General features: G+C 42.2%; 1 protein-coding gene across 28 annotated transcripts in view; it reads left to right on the forward strand.

The window, feature by feature from the left end:
• The window catches only part of APLP2 (amyloid beta precursor like protein 2), a gene marked incomplete at both ends in the record, with an annotated part of 69,471 nt that overhangs the window by 37,743 nt on the left and 15,139 nt on the right, over window positions 1-16,589 (forward strand). For 8 of the 28 annotated variants that reach the window (XM_080700001.1, XM_080700007.1, XM_080699986.1 and 5 more), the window contains 8 exons: window positions 2,684-2,796; window positions 5,801-5,997; window positions 6,412-6,626; window positions 7,810-7,977; window positions 11,123-11,253; window positions 12,630-12,704; window positions 13,239-13,397; window positions 14,349-14,477. In XM_080700001.1, coding sequence (XP_080556127.1) covers window positions 2,684-2,796; window positions 5,801-5,997; window positions 6,412-6,626; window positions 7,810-7,977; window positions 11,123-11,253; window positions 12,630-12,704; window positions 13,239-13,397; window positions 14,349-14,477 — 1,187 coding nt within the window. Of the gene's footprint in view, window positions 1-2,683; window positions 2,809-5,800; window positions 5,998-6,411; window positions 6,627-7,809; window positions 7,978-11,122; window positions 11,254-12,629; window positions 12,705-13,238; window positions 13,398-14,348; window positions 14,478-16,589 lie in introns of all 28 variants that reach the window. The other 20 variants (XM_080699991.1, XM_080699987.1, XM_080699992.1 and 17 more) reach the window with 10 other exon arrangements.

Consider the following 16,589-nt stretch of genomic DNA (forward strand, 5'->3'; position numbering starts at 1 on the left):
CCTCAAGTCCTTATCCTAATTTTTGTTTTGAAACAATATCTTGTTCTGTTGTTGACAGTCCCACTACATTGGTGAGGCTATCCTCAAACCTGCTATTCTCTTATCTCAGCCTCCCAAAGCACTAGGATTGCAGGCATGTTCTGCCACACCTGGCCTCATTTTGTCATTTTTAAACACGATTCTAAGTTTGGTTGAATGGTACCAGCTCCTTTTGGACTTTAAGGGTCTTCAGGGGCAGCACTGTATCCAGCGTAGCTTGGCATTCCTGCTTTTCTGTCAAACAGAGCTGTTTGACCCCAAAAGCCCTTGTATTAATGGCACTATGAAACCCAACTTGCTAGCCGCGCGTGGTGGAGCACACTTGTAATCCCCGCTCTTGGGAGGCAGAGACAGGAGGATCACACAGGTTCAGAGTCAGCTGTGCTGGCTTAAGAGACTCTGTTTCCAAATAAAAATATAAAAAACAGGTCTGGGAGTGTAGCCCTGAGTAAAAGGGTTTCCAGGAACCCCAGTACCACCACAAAAAAAAAAAAAAAAAAAGAAAGAAAGAAACCCAACTTGCTGCTTGTAACACTCCTCTTGCAAGGAGACTGTACTTAACTGCTGTGGCATAAGGAATGCATCTTTCCTCTTTTTTTATTTTTTTTGTGGGTCTGGGGATGGAACCCAGAGGCATTCATCCTCCCAGCTACACCCTCTGCCCTATTTTTTATTCTTTATTTTGAAACAGTGTCTCACTAAGTTGCTAAGGGCCTAAAAAGTAGCTGAGGCTGTCTGAGAATCGATCCTCCAGTCTCAGCCTCCCTAATGCTGGGATTTTTTTTTTTCTTTTTCCCCAGTAGTGGGGATTGAACCCAGGGACATCTACTTTTGTATCTCCAGGTCCTATTTTTTATTCTTTTTTTTTTTTTTTTTTTTTTGAAACAAGGCCTCACTAAGTTGCTGAAGCTGGGCACAAGCCTGGGGTCCTCCTGTCTTGGCCTCAAGTCGTAGGATTAGCAATGTGCTGCAATTTCCTCATGCCAGATCAGCCATTCTCTTACTACTTGGGTAGTAAAGTATTGACTTCACCCAGCCATGATGATAAAACTGGGTGGGGCTCTACATAGACTTTCTACTTGCTAAGCCCTAAGACTGTTCTTAGTTTATGTTCTTATTACACTCCCCCTCTCCTTAACCTCCTCTCCATCTCTTGCCCCTACTTACTGCATCTTTCCCTAAGCAAAGCAGACATCCCTCCACTTAAACCCTGTGTGGAGCATAAGGCTAATATATTAGAAGCAGACCCTGAGCAATCCAGATATTTTTATATACACATAATCATATATATAAATAAATATATAGTATATATATTCATGCACACACACACTTTAACTTTTATTATAGAAAGTTACAGATATTTTTAGACAAAGAAATTCTGGTTGCCTATTTGTATAAGGGTCATCATTTCGGGAGCCACCTTTACTCATCTGTGTTCTACCCCTCCTGCCCTGCCCCTGAAAATAAATCATAATCCTCTTTTTCTCTCTCACTGTAAATAACTGTGCAGCTAGACATGGTGGCTCACGCCTGTAATCTCAGTATTTGAGAGGCTGAGACAGGAGGATCACAGGTGTGAGGCTGGCCTTAGCAATTTAGTGAGACTGTCGGCAGCCTAGCAAGCAAGACCCGAAGGGCTGGGGTAGAATGTCCCTGGGTTCAGTCTCTAGTATTCCCCTCCCCCAGCCCCCCCAGCTATGTGTATTTTTTCCTTACCTTAAAATTTTACTTTTGAAAAGTTTTAGACCTAAAGGAAAAAGTGTAGTGAATACCTGTTTACCCTTTACCTAGATTCTTCAGTTTTGTCTGATTTATCTGGGTATGTGTTCTCTCATATATACTTGTTTGGTTGCTAAACCATTTGAAAGTAAGTTGGGACATCAGAATAGTTCACTTTTAAAAACTAGCTTGTGTCTTCTAACAACAGGAACGTTCTCCTGTGTAATAAAAGTATAGTTATCAGAAATTGGACATTTCTGTAAATGTTCAAACAGTGGTCTTTATAACCCTCCCACCCACCTTTTTGGTGCTGGGTATTGAACCCAGGGTTCTACCTCTAAACTACACCCCCAATTCTTTTTTTTTTTTTTTTTTTAATTTTTGAAACAGAGTGTCTCTAAGTTGTTGGGGCTGGCCTCAGACCTTTGATCCTCTTATCTTAGCTTCTGAGTACTGAGGTTTAAGGTGTATGTCACCACACCTGGCTCTAGAACCTTTTTAAAAGGATCACACATTATATTTGATTTAGAACAATTCCCTAGTCATTAAAAAATTTTGTTTAATGACAGTGGCATTTTTAAAGGTTCCAGTAAGACGCTAGGAGTATTGTTCTTGTGAGCACAGAGATTATGGCTGTGTGTATTTGAGGTGGTCATGGAGAGGAATCCTATTCATGTCCTCCCATCATGTGCTCTTATAGCCATGCAATGGAACTGCAAAGGAATATTGTTAGGAAAGCATTAGGAACTTCCCTGGCATCATAGCCCTGATGAAATGATGAATTCTCGTGGTACGCATATCTGGTTATGTGCAGTAGAGGCTGCTCCTGTATACACCTGGCTTTGTAACTGTCATAATCTGTAATAAAGGTCATTTTACCTTGAGTCATATTCTGATTTGCTTCTGACAAAATTCTCTTTTTCAGTGGGCGAATTTGTAAGCGATGTCTTGCTAGTTCCAGAAAAGTGCCAGTTTTTTCACAAAGAGCGGATGGATGTGTGTGAGAATCACCAACACTGGCACACTGTAGTCAAAGAGGTAAGAGAATGGGTGGGGAAATTCCAGGTTGTTCTATCTATTAGAAGACAAAGTAGCACTGGTCTCCAAACTTCACCATGATTTTCAGTTATTTTATTTGATTACATCTATCTTCTTAAGTTAAAAATCTTTTGGGAAGCCAGTCGTGGTGGTGCACACTTGCAATCCCTGTACTTGGAAGGCTGAGACAGGAGGGTTGTGGGATCACAAACAATCTCAGCTACTTAGTGAAGCCCTCTGCAACTTAATATGAGACCTGTTTAAATATAAAGAATAAAAAATAGTCCTGGGGGTACAGCTTGGAGGTAGAATGCCCCTGGGTTTCACCCCAAATACCGTACAAACACACACACACACACACACACCTCTCTACCTTTTGGTAGCCAGGCATTGAGGTACATGCTTATAATCCCAGTACTTGGGAGACTGAGACAGGGGGACCTCAAATTCGAAGCCAGCCTCAGCAACTTTGGAAGACTGTTAACAAATAAAAATAAAATAGGCCTGGGAGTATAGACCAGAGGTAGAAGGCCCCTGGGTTCAATCCATCAAAAAAACAAAACAAAACAAAAAACCACTCATTTGGGAGAAGAGTAGATGTTTTGGTAGGGAGGTACAGCATAGACAATCTAGCTCCTAAAGTGATAGCTCTTATTGGGCTATGGGTGTGGCCTCAGGTTTCATTTCCAGCGCTGCAAGAAAGAAGAAACAAAATACTAGTGATATTTTTCCCCCTTTATTTGGGCTAAGGTTTAGCTCAGTAATAAAATACTTACCTAGCATATGTGAAGCCCTGGGTTTAATTTCTAGCACCCCCTTACCCCCAGTATACACACACCACAAAGATATTAAAAGGCTGCAAGCAGTGGTAGCATATGTGGTTGGTGGGGCTCCCAGTACAACATCTTAAGTCCTCAGGGCTATGAATAGCCAACTCTAAAATACCAGGGCATAGCTATGTACATAGGTAGGATTCGGTACCATTTCATTCTTCTGGTGGAGAAGAGCACTTTGTAATTCTGCTGGTTTTCTAGCCAAGTCGTCTTTTCTTTGTCCGAATTCTAAAGTGGTGCCTATACCAGTAAATAATAAAAATTGGCATTGATTACCTCTATTGGGTGCCAAAAACTACTAGGAGAAACTCCCTTTTCCTTAATTTTTTTTCAAATTTGTGCTTTCATGGTTTTTGTCTTAGATGATGAAGGAAGTTAAATAATATTTTAAGCCGGGCATGGTGCGCATGCTTGTAATCCCCGCGCTTGGGAGGCCGAAACAGGAGGATCACACAGGTTCGAAGCCAGCCTCAGCTACTTAGTGAGGCTCTCAGCAACTTAGTAAGACCCTGTTTCCAAATAAAATGGAAAAAAGGTTTGGGAATGTAGCCCAGAGGTAGAAAGCCCCTGGGTTCCACCCCAATACCACCACCAAAAGAAAAAAAAAAATAATAATAATAATATTTTATTTGTGGTACTGGGGATTGAACCCAAGGTTTCACATATTCTAGGTAGATATTCTACCACTGAACTGTTCGATATATCCCAAGCCTTTTTATATTTGAAATGGTCTTGCTAAGATTTCAAGCGGGTCTCAAACTTGTAACTTCTTGCCCCTGCCTCTCAAGTAGATGGGATTATAAGCATCTGCCATCATGCCCGGCTTACAAATCTTCTTAATAGCATCACAACTTTTTTTAAAGGGAAAATATGTTTTTAATATTTTATCTTTTTGCTGGGTGTGGTGGCGCAGTACCCTTGTAATCCCAACATTTGGGAAGCTGAGACAGGAGGGTGGAGGTTCAGGGACAGCCTCAGCTACTTAGGCCCTTTGCAACTCAGTGAGACCCTGTTTGAAAATAAAGAATTAAAAAAAAAAGTAGGGCTGGGGTATATCTCTGAGGTAAAAATGCCCCTGAGTTCTATCCCCAGTACCGCTAAAAGGAAAATAATTATCTTTGTGCATCACAACTTTTGACCCATTAAGTTGTATGTTCATAAGAGAAAGCATTACCTAGTGATTTTTATTTTTGGTATAAAGGACTGAACCTGGACCATCTTACCTCCAAACTACGACCCCAACCCATTTTATTTATTTGTTTGTTTGTTTGTTTCTTTGTTTATTGTGGTACTAGGAGTGGGACCCAGGGGCTTTCTACCTCTGGGCTATACTCCCAGACCTATTTTGTGTTTTATTTGGAAACAGGGTCTAAGTTGCTGAGAGCCTTACTAAGTAGCTGAGGCTGGCTTTGATTGAACCTGAGCAATCCTCTTGTGTCACTCTCCCAAGTACTGAGATTACAAGCGTGCTCTACCACATCCAGCTTTATTCTTTATTTTGAAACAGGATGTTGCTAAGTTGCCAAGACTGGCTTCAAACCTGTGATCTTATGTCTCAGCCTTCCAAGTAGTGGGATTGACATGTATGCACTGCCACCACTCGGTTTAATTTGGGCAGGGGGTACTGAGGATTGAACCCAGAGGCATTCTACCTCCAAGTTATACCCCCAGCCTGATTTTTTAAGTTTCCTATTTGGAATCAGGCTCTCGCCAAGTTGTTGAGGCTGGCTTTGAACTTGTGATCCTCTGTCACAGCCTCCCAAGTCCTGGGATTACAAGTGTGTACCACCACACCTGACTCTGGCTCAGTATTTTTTTTTTTTTTTTTTTTTTGGTACTGGGGGTGGAATCCCGAGGCTTTCTACTTCCCGGCTATACTCCCAGACCCATTTTATACTTTATTTGGAAACAGGGTCTCACTAAGTTGCTGAGAGCCTCACTAAGTAGCTGAGGCTGGTTTCTAACCTGTGTGATCCTCCTGTCTCAGCCTCCCAAGCGTGGGGATTACAAGCGTGTGCCACCACGCCCGGCTTGGCTCAGTATTTTTAATGTCTCATCACCTTACCCTGGATTACCCGGTGGTTTGATAAGGTTTTTTTTTTTTGGATAAAAATAGAGATCAAGAATCTTTGCTTGAGTGTATTCTGAAGTAGTCTGTGGGTTTCTTTTAGGCATGTCTGACTGAGGGAATGACCTTACATAGCTACGGCATGCTGCTGCCCTGTGGGGTGGACCAGTTCCACGGCACTGAGTATGTGTGCTGCCCTCAGACAAAGATTATTGACTCTATTGACTCTACTGGGGCCAAAGAAGAGGAAGAAGAAGAGGAAGAGGAGGACGAAGAGGAAGACTATGATATTTATAAGAGGTATTGTCCTGAGGTCTGAAATCATTGTGCCTGCTTGTTGGCTCTTCTGTAGAAGTGGCCATTGGCTGCTAGTCTGTCCCTTCTGGATAAAGTGGGCATATACTTGTTATGCTGGAGTTGATTCAATCTGCATAATATTCTAGCCAAACTGATTGCATGAGAACTTGAATTTTTGGCTTTCCATTGTCCTTGGCCACTTTATTTTCTGTAGGTTATTGCCTCTGTGCTCACTAACTCTTCCCTTTTGCTGATGTAGCTAGGCTGAAGGCTTTTGTAGCACAGTTACAAATAAGTTGAGCTTATTTCCTGTCTCTGCTTTTGTGTTTCAGAATAGGGAAGGGAGTCATTGTTGTGCTTGTTCATAGGAATTAGTATTAACCTTCCCTTTTTTTTTTTTATTATTGTGGCCTTTAGTGAATTTCCTACTGAAACAGATTTGGAAGACTTCACAGAAGCAGCTGTGGACGAGGAGGATGAGGATGAGGATGAGGAAGAAGGGGAGGAAGTGGTGGAAGATCGTGATTACTACTATGATACCTTTAAAGGAGATGACTACAATGAAGAGAACCCAACAGAGCCAAGCAGCGACAGCTCTATTTCAGACAAGGAAATTGCTCATGATGTTAAAGGTAATCCAGTAGATAGCTGTGGCTTTAAAATCCACATAGTCATTATTTACTTAGAATTTGTATTGCAGGCCGGGCGTGGTTGCACAAGCTTGTAATCCCCGTGCTTGGGAGGCTGAGACAGGAGGATCGCACAGGTTCAAAGCCAGCCTCAGCTACTTAGGCTCTCAGCAACTTAGTGAGACCCTGTTTCCAAGTAAAGTATAAAATAGGTCTGGGAGTATAGCCTGGAGGTAGAAAGCCTCTGGGTTCCATCCCCAGTACCACCACCAAAAAAAAAAAAAAAAAAAAGAAAAGAAAAGAATTTGTATTTGCGTTCCTCATTCATCCCAGGTAAGTCTCAAAAAAGGTGTCTCTGCATTGATTGCACTGAAGGAGAACCCAGCTTCCAGGTTCAGTAGCGGAGCCATATTATCAGTGAGCAGGCAGGCACCTCAGGCAGAGAGGTGCAGGGCTGAGTCAAAGAAACAAAGATTGTATTTATTATAAGGATTTAATTAGAGAATAAAAGCAACAATGTGTACCCTTAAGCAGGATTCCTTCACATCCAGCCTGTGTTCTCTCCTTTCAGCTTTCTCAGAGAGTTTCATTTTCCAGGCCTGTTCTAATATGTAGTGTTCTCATCTGTAGGCTATTATGTGGAATAGCTGGTAGGGTGAAATTGAATGATCTTGCTAATTAAAAATAGAAAAGGTTATGATAGTTCCAGAGACATTTACACATAGCTTCTGTATTGAAACCAGTTAAGATGTGAAAAATGATTTAGGACCCAACTGGAAGGAAATGACTGAACCCATCTAGAAGTTTATGATACACTTAAAGAACATGAAAATGGGTTCGCTGTCCCCTCCAGGCACCTTAGTGTTTGTTATGGTATCACTACTTAAAACAGCCTTTCCATCTGCAGTGACTTCATTTGGTCCTTGAAACCACCAAAATAGACAAACAAGGCAACTATCTCTGAACAGGTTTTCAAAAATGTAGACTACTATTGTGCAAAAAAAAAATTTTTTTTTAATTTCCATTCCTACATGTCTTTCTCACTTGGAAAGCAGGGGTAGTCAGGGCCTTCTGTCCCGTCGTGGTCCCCCTCCCTGCTGTGCAAAGTCCCGCCACCGGCCGGTAGCATTGTGAAGCACTTGAAGCACTGCTCTGCCCTGCTGACACTCTGACCGTTTCCACACAGCTCTCTGCTCCCAGGAGGCGATGACGGGGCCCTGCCGGGCCGTGATATCTCGTTGGTACTTCGACCTCTCCAAGGGAAAATGCGTGCGCTTTATATATGGCGGCTGCGGCGGCAACAGGAACAATTTTGAGTCTGAGGATTATTGTATGGCTGTGTGTAAAGCGATGAGTAAGTCCCGCCTCGCGCTGGCCTTGTGCAGCAGCACCGTCCTGTCCAGCGTTCTGTCTCTCCTGGCCGTCCTTGTGACTGCATCTGTGTCATGTTTCTGCCAACTCAGGTGTTTGCTGTCAGTCGTTTCCCCCCTCATTTTTGTGCTTTCTAGACTGAGGCTTGGCTTTCCTGTTGGCGGTTGTAAGCTCAGTTTTCCATGCCCCTTGCTCCCCATATGTCTGGTGGTGGTTGGTGGTGGTGTGTGCCCTCCTGGTACAGTGTGTGGCATAGCCAGGGCTGCTGCTTCCTTCCCTGGCCTTGGAGTCTGCAGGCTTCCAGGGTGCTTTAGTGTTTGGGAGGCAGTCATGTCCTCAGCTGTCTGACTGAAAGGCACCAAAGGGTAACAAAATAACCCAGAGTTTTGGACAGGCTCCTGTTCTGAGCTTTGCCTTTGAACTACCCTGTTGCTTACCCTCTAGTGCATGCCACCGATGCAGCACCCACTCTCAGAAGGAGTGACAGTGAGAATGCTTTTTGGATTCCAGAATATTGAAATTCTTTGTTATTTACTCTAGGGAGAGAGCTCTGCAACCAAGTGGTAGTAACTATTTCTCTAATATTTTGGCAGCACTGGGTCACGCAAGGCTTTAGGAAGTGAGGAAATCTTAGCTCGTGTATTGTTTTGTTCTCAAAGGAAGTGCAGTGGTTTAGTTGAGTTGGGTTTATGTTAGGCATAGAGGAAAAAAAGAGTTTTTCTTTCTACTACTGTCCTTTCTAAGCCTCTCTCTGACCTTGCAGTACTAACCTATGTGTTAGAGAAGTCCTGAGGTGGGCAGTTTCCCTTGGTTCCTACCCTGGAACTCGTCAGAATAATGAATTGCTGCCTGTTCTGGTGTTTGTGCTAGAGGTTTGGGATTCTCATTTCTGATGGTTTTCACATACTTTCATGTCCTGTTTTTCTTTCTCCTCCAAGTAAATTTTTAAGTCTTAATCTAATTCGGCACTAGAGGCAGGCTGTTGTTACTTGATACAGTTGAAAAGGTGAAAGAGAAGTAAGCCTCAGCAGTTTTGATGCATGAACTTTGTTGATTTAGGAAAGGCTCAGAGATAGAAATTATTGTAATGTTTACTGCTTTGTAAAACAGCTCAAACTGAGGAGCAACAGAACACTGTTCTGGCTGTGTGTGGTCATTCACACCTGTTAATTCCAGTATTTGGGAGGCTGAGACGAAGGATTTCAGGGTTGAGGCTAGCCTCAGCACTTAGCAAGACCCTGTTTCCAAATAAAAAGCAAAAGGGGCTGGAGGTGTAGCTCAGAGGTAGAATGTCCCTGGGTTCAGTCGTAGTACCAAACAAAAGACTGCACTGTTTTGGGTTGAAACTTAAGGATTTAGGGTACTGTAAAGATCTCAGGAAATAGAGAGGTGTCAGTCTTTATGCAGAGGTTTCAGTAGCTACTGCTTTGAGACAGGGTGAAATGGCAGGTCTGTAAACGTGTTTGGTGTGTCTCAGGGTTTTGTATATTTGGGGTCCCTTGCTGGAAGGCCTTGAAGGCAGAAGGATCAGGTTTCAGTGGCCATGTTTCTCCCTCTTTAAAGGGCTGAGGTCAGTGGATGCACTGGCACCAGGACTCTTGTTATGACTCTGACCTGAGCTCTTCTTTAGAAGTAAACCTCTAAGCGTGCTGTCCTTTTCCTAGTTTGTTCTCAGAGGGGGGTGAGCCACATTGTGTTATGCGTAGTCTTTATCCAGCGTGGTGACAGGAGCCATCCTCGGCGCAGAAGCCTTTACACTGCCGACATGTGTTACTGATGGCTGTGTGCAGGTGGTATGGTTGGACTTAAAATTCTTCTTCATTGAACTTTCAGTCTCGGGAAATGTGGTTTGCTAAGTAGTATATTCTAATTTGGCTAATCTGAAAGTTGAATATTAAGATCTGCTTTAAACTTATGTAGAACTCAAATATTCACATGATTTTAGTTGTAGTTTTTAGATTTATTAAATAAAAGAGAGCAAAGAAAAGATGCTTCTGACCAAAAAACTTGAGAATAGCTGGCTAATTTGTAGCTATATCCATCAGTTATATAATTAATTTAATGGGTTAAAATTACAAGTTATGGAAATTAGGTGAATTTGTTTCTGAATATAAAATTAGTTGAGTTTTGACACTTTCTGTGGGTCATGATATGTATTAAACAAGTTATATGTTATTCCTTCCTGGTTTAGGGAATCTTGAATGCATTGGGCCTAACAAGTGTTTCCTGGGTATTTCGTGCCAGGTTAACTGAGTTAGCTTGACATCCACAGTCCTTTCTCTTAGGAGGCTAAACTCCACTGTGCATGTACTTGTCTGGGTCTAGTAAGTTATGCCTGACCAGCAGGGAGGCGAGGGGTGTCTGTTCATGAGCTTCTGCTCAGGGAGACACCTGAGAAGGCCTCTCATTCAGTGTCATGAGTCAGATAAACCCAAGGTATCTTCATAGCCATGGAAGTGTCCTTGGGTTAGAAATTTAACTTTATCCCTATTAATCCCGATACAGGGGCACTGGCCGTGATACTGGGGTTGAGCATAAGAGTTCTTCAGTAGTGTTGAAAACTTAAAATTATAGCTAGGGTGATTTGGATTTTTTCTACCCAGAATCAAAGGATATTCTATTGAGCTAGTTTCAGTTGACCTAAGATTGCCAGAAGATTACAGGGCAGGGGGAGGTCTTAAAAAGTGGAGAAGTGCTTCCACAGGGCCTAGTTTCAGCCCTGGTCCCTGTTCAAATGCCATTAGTCACAAGCAGTAAGGTAGCTGTTTTCTAGGTTTTCAGGTTTCATATCCTGAAGGGAAAATATAGGAGCAACTTTCTTTTTCTGCCCCTACAGTCCTGAGTAGATGCCTCAGGGGCGTTGAAGATACAGGGGAGGGGGTGCTACCAATAAATTGCTGTATTAGCATGGACTGACATGGTTGATGAATACTGTGTAAGAAGATTGCCCACTCTAATCCAACAAAGTGAAGTCTTGGCAGAGAGCAGCACCCTGCACTTGTAGTAAGCCACAAGACAAATTGAGTCCATCCTACAGGTCCTGAGCTTGGCTTTCTTCCTAGAGCACTATGCAGTTTTAACAGTGCGCCTGACCCCTAAAGAGAACTATTTCTGCACTTTTGTTTCAGTTCCCCCAACTCCTCTGCCAACCAATGATGTTGATGTGTATTTCGAGACCTCTGCAGATGATAATGAGCATGCTCGCTTCCAGAAGGCTAAGGAACAGCTAGAAATTCGGCACCGCAACCGGATGGACAGGGTGAACCTTAGCACTTTCCTTATCTTTATGGTGTTTAGGATTGGGTAGCATGCTTTCTTCTGTGCACGATACTGGTGTTTCAACCCAGGGTCGTCTTTGTGCTAAAGAAGCACTGTATTTTTTTATGGGTGAAGAAAATGACACCATCTTTCTAGAATTTTCTGCTGAATAGTAAGGAGTGGTGAGGTTGGAGACAGTCAAGGGGAGCTGCCTTCTTCATAATGATGTAGCTACCCTCTGTAGAGTTGTGGGCACTGCTGAGCACTTCTGTAATTATTAATCACTTGTTACTTTTTCTTTGCCATCACTGGCGTAAAATATTTTTAAAGGAGGAAACTATATCACCGTCATAGGTTAGTATCATTTTCCCAATAGAACAGGTTAACTATAAAAATAGATTATTAATACATTATAGCCAGATACCACTGCTGGTGGAAGGTTCTAATAAGAGACTTTCTCTTCTTTAAGATTATTCTAAAGTGTTAGCCGGGAGTGGTGGCACACACTTGTAATCCTAGCGTTCAGGAGGCTGAGACTGGAGGATCGCGGTTCATGGACAGCCTCAGCTACTTAGTGAGGCCCTCTGCAACTTAGTGAGACCCGGTTTCAAAATAAAGAATAAAAAATAGGGCAGGGGTGTAGCTCGGAGGTCGAATGCCCCTGGGTTCCATCCCCAGACCCGCAAAAAAAAAAAAAAAAAAAAGTATTCTAAAGTGTTAAGAGTAATAGGAGCCTAGAATGCCTCTTCCTCCTTATTGGAAGGAGATTGATACAGGATGCCCTGCTAGGCCTGTGTGAACACCTATAGAACATCTAGCTGGGCATATTCCATAAGAAATGCTCATTATTTTTTCCACATCAGTTCTGAGAAATCCATGTCAACATTAATGTTTCTGGTGCAGGAACTAAGGCACAGAGACTTTTTTTTATTATTATTTTGTAGTGCTGGGGATTTAACCCAGAAGCATTCTACCTTCAAGCCACACCCCTAGCCCAATTTTATTTCTTATCTGAAAACAGGGTCTTGCTAGGTTGATGAGCGACTCACCACTTGCTGAGGAGCCCTTGAATCTGCTGTCCTCTTATCTTCACCTTCCAAATACTGGGGTTATAGGCGTACACCACCATGCCTGGCTAGCACAGAGACTTTTAAATAACTTGCCTGAGGTTATGTAACAAGGACATCATGGAATTGAAGCTCCTTCTGGGTATCGTTGAGGCCTAAGAACTTTATGAAGCAGCAGTGCCCTGAGCTAATAAAGGATCATATGATATAGTCTCCGACATTGGAGTAGTCAGTGCCTGGCAGTATTTTTAGAAAATGGCAAAGTTGTTTCACAGGATTATTGTCTTAGGAGTGTTTTTTACTTCTATAGGTAAAAAAGGAATGGGAAGAGGCAGAACTCCAAGCCAAGAACCTCCCCAAAGCAGAAAGGCAGACCCTTATTCAGGTAAGACGGTCTGACCAGTTGAAAATATGATTACAGCCAAATTCCCAGGAAATTTTAATTTCTCCTTTTAGTTCAGGACTTAAGTTGCAAGGGAGTTGTAACTGACCTCTTTTCTTTTTCACCTTTAATACTGTTCACCTATGGTAGAAAGAAACCAAACTCCTTCCCAGAGTCTACCTAATTCATGCCAGGAAGTAACCTTAGTTCAGCTGCTACTTGTTAATTCTGCTTTCTTGGCAAAAGTCCCCTGTCATCTTTGTTCTTGGGCTGTGACTTGTTTTCAGCAGTACTGAATTTTCCCCCTTTGGCAGACTGAAAAGTCAAAATACAGAAAACAAAGATCCTGATGCAAGTGTATCTCTTTGTAAAATTATAACCTTAAAATCAAAGCAATAAACTTCATTCCCCTGTAGTAGAAGACAGTTGCTAGGAATAGAAAATAACAATTTAATTGACTTATCAAGTACAATCTGAGTTATAAGCCATTGCATTTCTTGTATGGAAGTTAAGTGTTGTTCCTTCTTCATGACTTAGCATTTCCAAGCTATGGTTAAAGCATTAGAGAAGGAGGCAGCCAGCGAGAAGCAGCAGCTAGTGGAAACCCATCTGGCCCGAGTGGAAGCCATGCTGAATGACCGCCGGCGGGTGGCGCTGGAGAACTACCTGGCTGCCCTGCAGTCGGACCCGCCCCGGGTGAGTGTAGCCGGCGTCTTCATTGTTGCTCACCTTGAAAGGGGTGGTTGTGGAGACCGTGTGTGGCATACAGTTGGCTAAAAATTTACGTTTTTATGACAAGTTTTGGCAAAGTTGAAGGTAAGAAGAGAAAGGTCCTGGAGGAAAGCATAGCTTCAGGGTATTGAAGAGTTGGAAGTTATACAATTATTGGGTTTTCTGTGGTAGCCTTATTTCCAAAGAATAAAAATTTCCTTTTGTGAATGGAGGCTTTTGAAACAATTCTATTTGAAATAATACTCTGAAGAAAAGGGTAATCTATATTGAAACTTTTGTAGTGCTCTCAACTTGTTTTTGTACTGGGAATTGAACTCAGGGGTGTTCTGATTTTGGGTTACACCCCAGCCCTATTTTATTTTTATTTTGGAATAGGGTCTCAGTAAGTTACCACATACTGGCCTCAAACCTGCAATCCTCCTATCTCAGCCTCCTAAGTACTAGGATTACAGGCACGCGTCACTTCAGTATTTGTTTGTTTGTTTAATTTTCTAATACTAATCTGCCTTTCCTTTGGGGAATGAGAAACATTGGAGAGGAGGATATTTGTGTTTTCTTGAAGGAGCCAGAGTACTCTTTTCTCTTTGAGGTGGCATAGGAAACCACCTAACCTGTAATTCAGGTGTCCAAGGCTAAGCCAAGAAAGAAGACAGATCAGAGGAGGACTATGGGCTGGAGGTACTGGAAACAGTGTTTTTAAGGATCTTATATAACACTGGGACTTAGTTTTTAGTATTTTACCTAGAAAGATAATTCTTGTTACTTGGTAAGCCAAAGAAGCTTTCAAGGCCACAGCTTTCATTCTTGTACCTAGCTAAGCTTTCCATTCTGAAGTGAACTTTTAATGCTTTGTTTCCTACTGTTTTGAATTCTCTCATCTGTGGATATTAAGACAACGCTGTTTCTCTCTTGTAGCCTCACCGCATTCTCCAGGCCTTGCGGCGTTATGTCCGAGCTGAGAACAAAGACCGTCTGCATACCATTCGTCATTACCAACACGTTTTGGCTGTGGACCCAGAAAAGGCAGCTCAGATGAAATCCCAGGTATCTTAGACATTGAAATGGTTGCCTCGGGAATAATTTCAGTTGGGGCACATGTCTTGGCTGTTGATAGGACAGCACTGCTAGTTGTGCTTATGTGTCCTTAGAAAGTGATTGATTTGCAAAGACATTTGGTATATGTGTTGGTTTTCACTTTTGTACTATTGTTAAATATTTTTCCTCTATTAAGTACCTGTACGTAAACTGTGTGTGTGGCCGGCCCTGGGGATTGAACCCAGGGGCATTCTACCTCTGAACTACACCCTCAGCCCTATTCTTTTTATTTATTTGTTTTTAACAGGGTCTTGTTAGGTTGATGAGAGTCTCACTACTTGCTGTGGCTGTTCTTGAAACTACTATCCTCCTGTCTCAGCCTCTCAAGTACTGGGATTACAGGCATGTACCATCTGCCCGGTAGCTTTAAGCAATTCTATATCAGTTTATTTTTTATTTAGGGTATTTTATTTTATTTTGGGGAAGTGTATTAAGTACATCTTAAGTTGTCTTGGATTGGGGCTGTGGCTCAGTGGTAAAGCCTAGGATGTGCAAAGGTACTGAGTTCCATTTCTAGTACTGGAAAAAAAAAGTCTCTTCTTGTTTTGTGCACTCTGGCTTTTGTTTAGACTGTTTTGTGTTCTGGGTCTTATCCCATGCTGCATTAAGCTTTTCTTTTTCTTCTTCTTTTGCCATACTGGAGATTGGGCCCAGGGGCATTCTACCTCTGAGTTATGCCCCCAGCCCTGTATTTTATTTTTTATTTTGAAACAGGGTCTCACTAAGTTGCTAGGTTTCTTTTAAACCAGGAATTTTAATAGCTCAGCCTACTCATTTTCCTGGACAACCTTGTAATGTCACGGATCTTATTTTATTTCTTATTTGTTGGGCAGAATTTTATGTCACCATCAACATGCCAGATTCTGTAGTAGTGTCTCATGATGCGAAGTTAGATCCCTTGAGTACCCTTGAGCAGCTCAGAAATGACTCTAACATTAATTTTTTTAAACTGTAAAGATGAAGAATAATTGTCTTTAAACGTAGAGTTTACCTGAGAAGTTGGGTGCTTGAGAAGAGGGGATAAAAGAACTCAGGCCCCCAAGAGAGTAAGGATGTGGAAGAGTTAGTGTGGACCTGCAGTTCAAAGCTTGGCTTCTTGCCAGAGGGAAAGAGGGCCAAGACTCCTCCTGGAGTGCCTCTAGAAAGACTGGTGGGAAATTGGACTTTGTCGGGGGTTAGTGAACCTTTTCAGGTCTACAGATTCTTTTTTTTTTTTTTTTTTTTTTTTAATCTTAGTCCTGTAGGGCATGGTGGCGCATGCTTGTAATCCCAGCATTCAGGAGGCTGAGACTGGAGGATCACAGTTTGCGGACGGCCTCAGCTACTTAGTGAGGCTCTCTGCAACTTGGTGAGACCCTGTTTCAAATTAAAGAATAAAAAATAGGGCAGGGGACGTAACTCGGAGGTCAAAATGCCTCTGGGTTCCATCCGCAGCCCTGCCAAAAAAAAAAAAAAAAAAAAAAAAGTCCTATTTTTCAAGCTTTTTGTGAAAAATAACTGTTTATTTATTATTATTATTATTTTTACAAAATAAAACCCAGCAACAATGGCCTGTTTTGTGTGGTGACAGTAGAAAGGGGGACTTCAATTAATACACTAAACTAATAGCCCTAATGCAAGGGGGATCAAACCATCACACCAAATAAAGTGGGAAGTAGAGCTCTGTCATCGTAGAATGTCTTGGGGGAGATTTGACTCCTCTGTGAGCTGTTTACTGTCTTTTCTTGGCATGTAATTCTAGGAGAGCGTGGCCACTGACTTGGATTAATCTTTTGCCTATTGTGCATTTAGTTATCTGAACACTAGAAAACCCATCCCATATCCAATGTGCCAAATTATTTTTAGTGCGTTTGTGTTTTGACTCCAACCTTCATGAGGCCAAGTGTGGAATTTTCTCCTTGTGGCATCCTGTCAGTGCTCAAAGTGTTTTATTTTTAAAGCATTTCTGGTTTTTAGTGTTCAGATTAGAAGTGTTCAGCTTGTATAACTTTTGTCATATTTCCTTGCCCAGATATGTGTACTGTACGGTGCTTTTACTCCTTCATACTGCGTAGCTCAAGG

Source organism: Muscardinus avellanarius (assembly GCF_963383645.1).
Source record: "Muscardinus avellanarius genome assembly, chromosome: 1".
In the NCBI taxonomy this organism is placed as follows: domain Eukaryota; kingdom Metazoa; phylum Chordata; class Mammalia; order Rodentia; family Gliridae; genus Muscardinus; species Muscardinus avellanarius.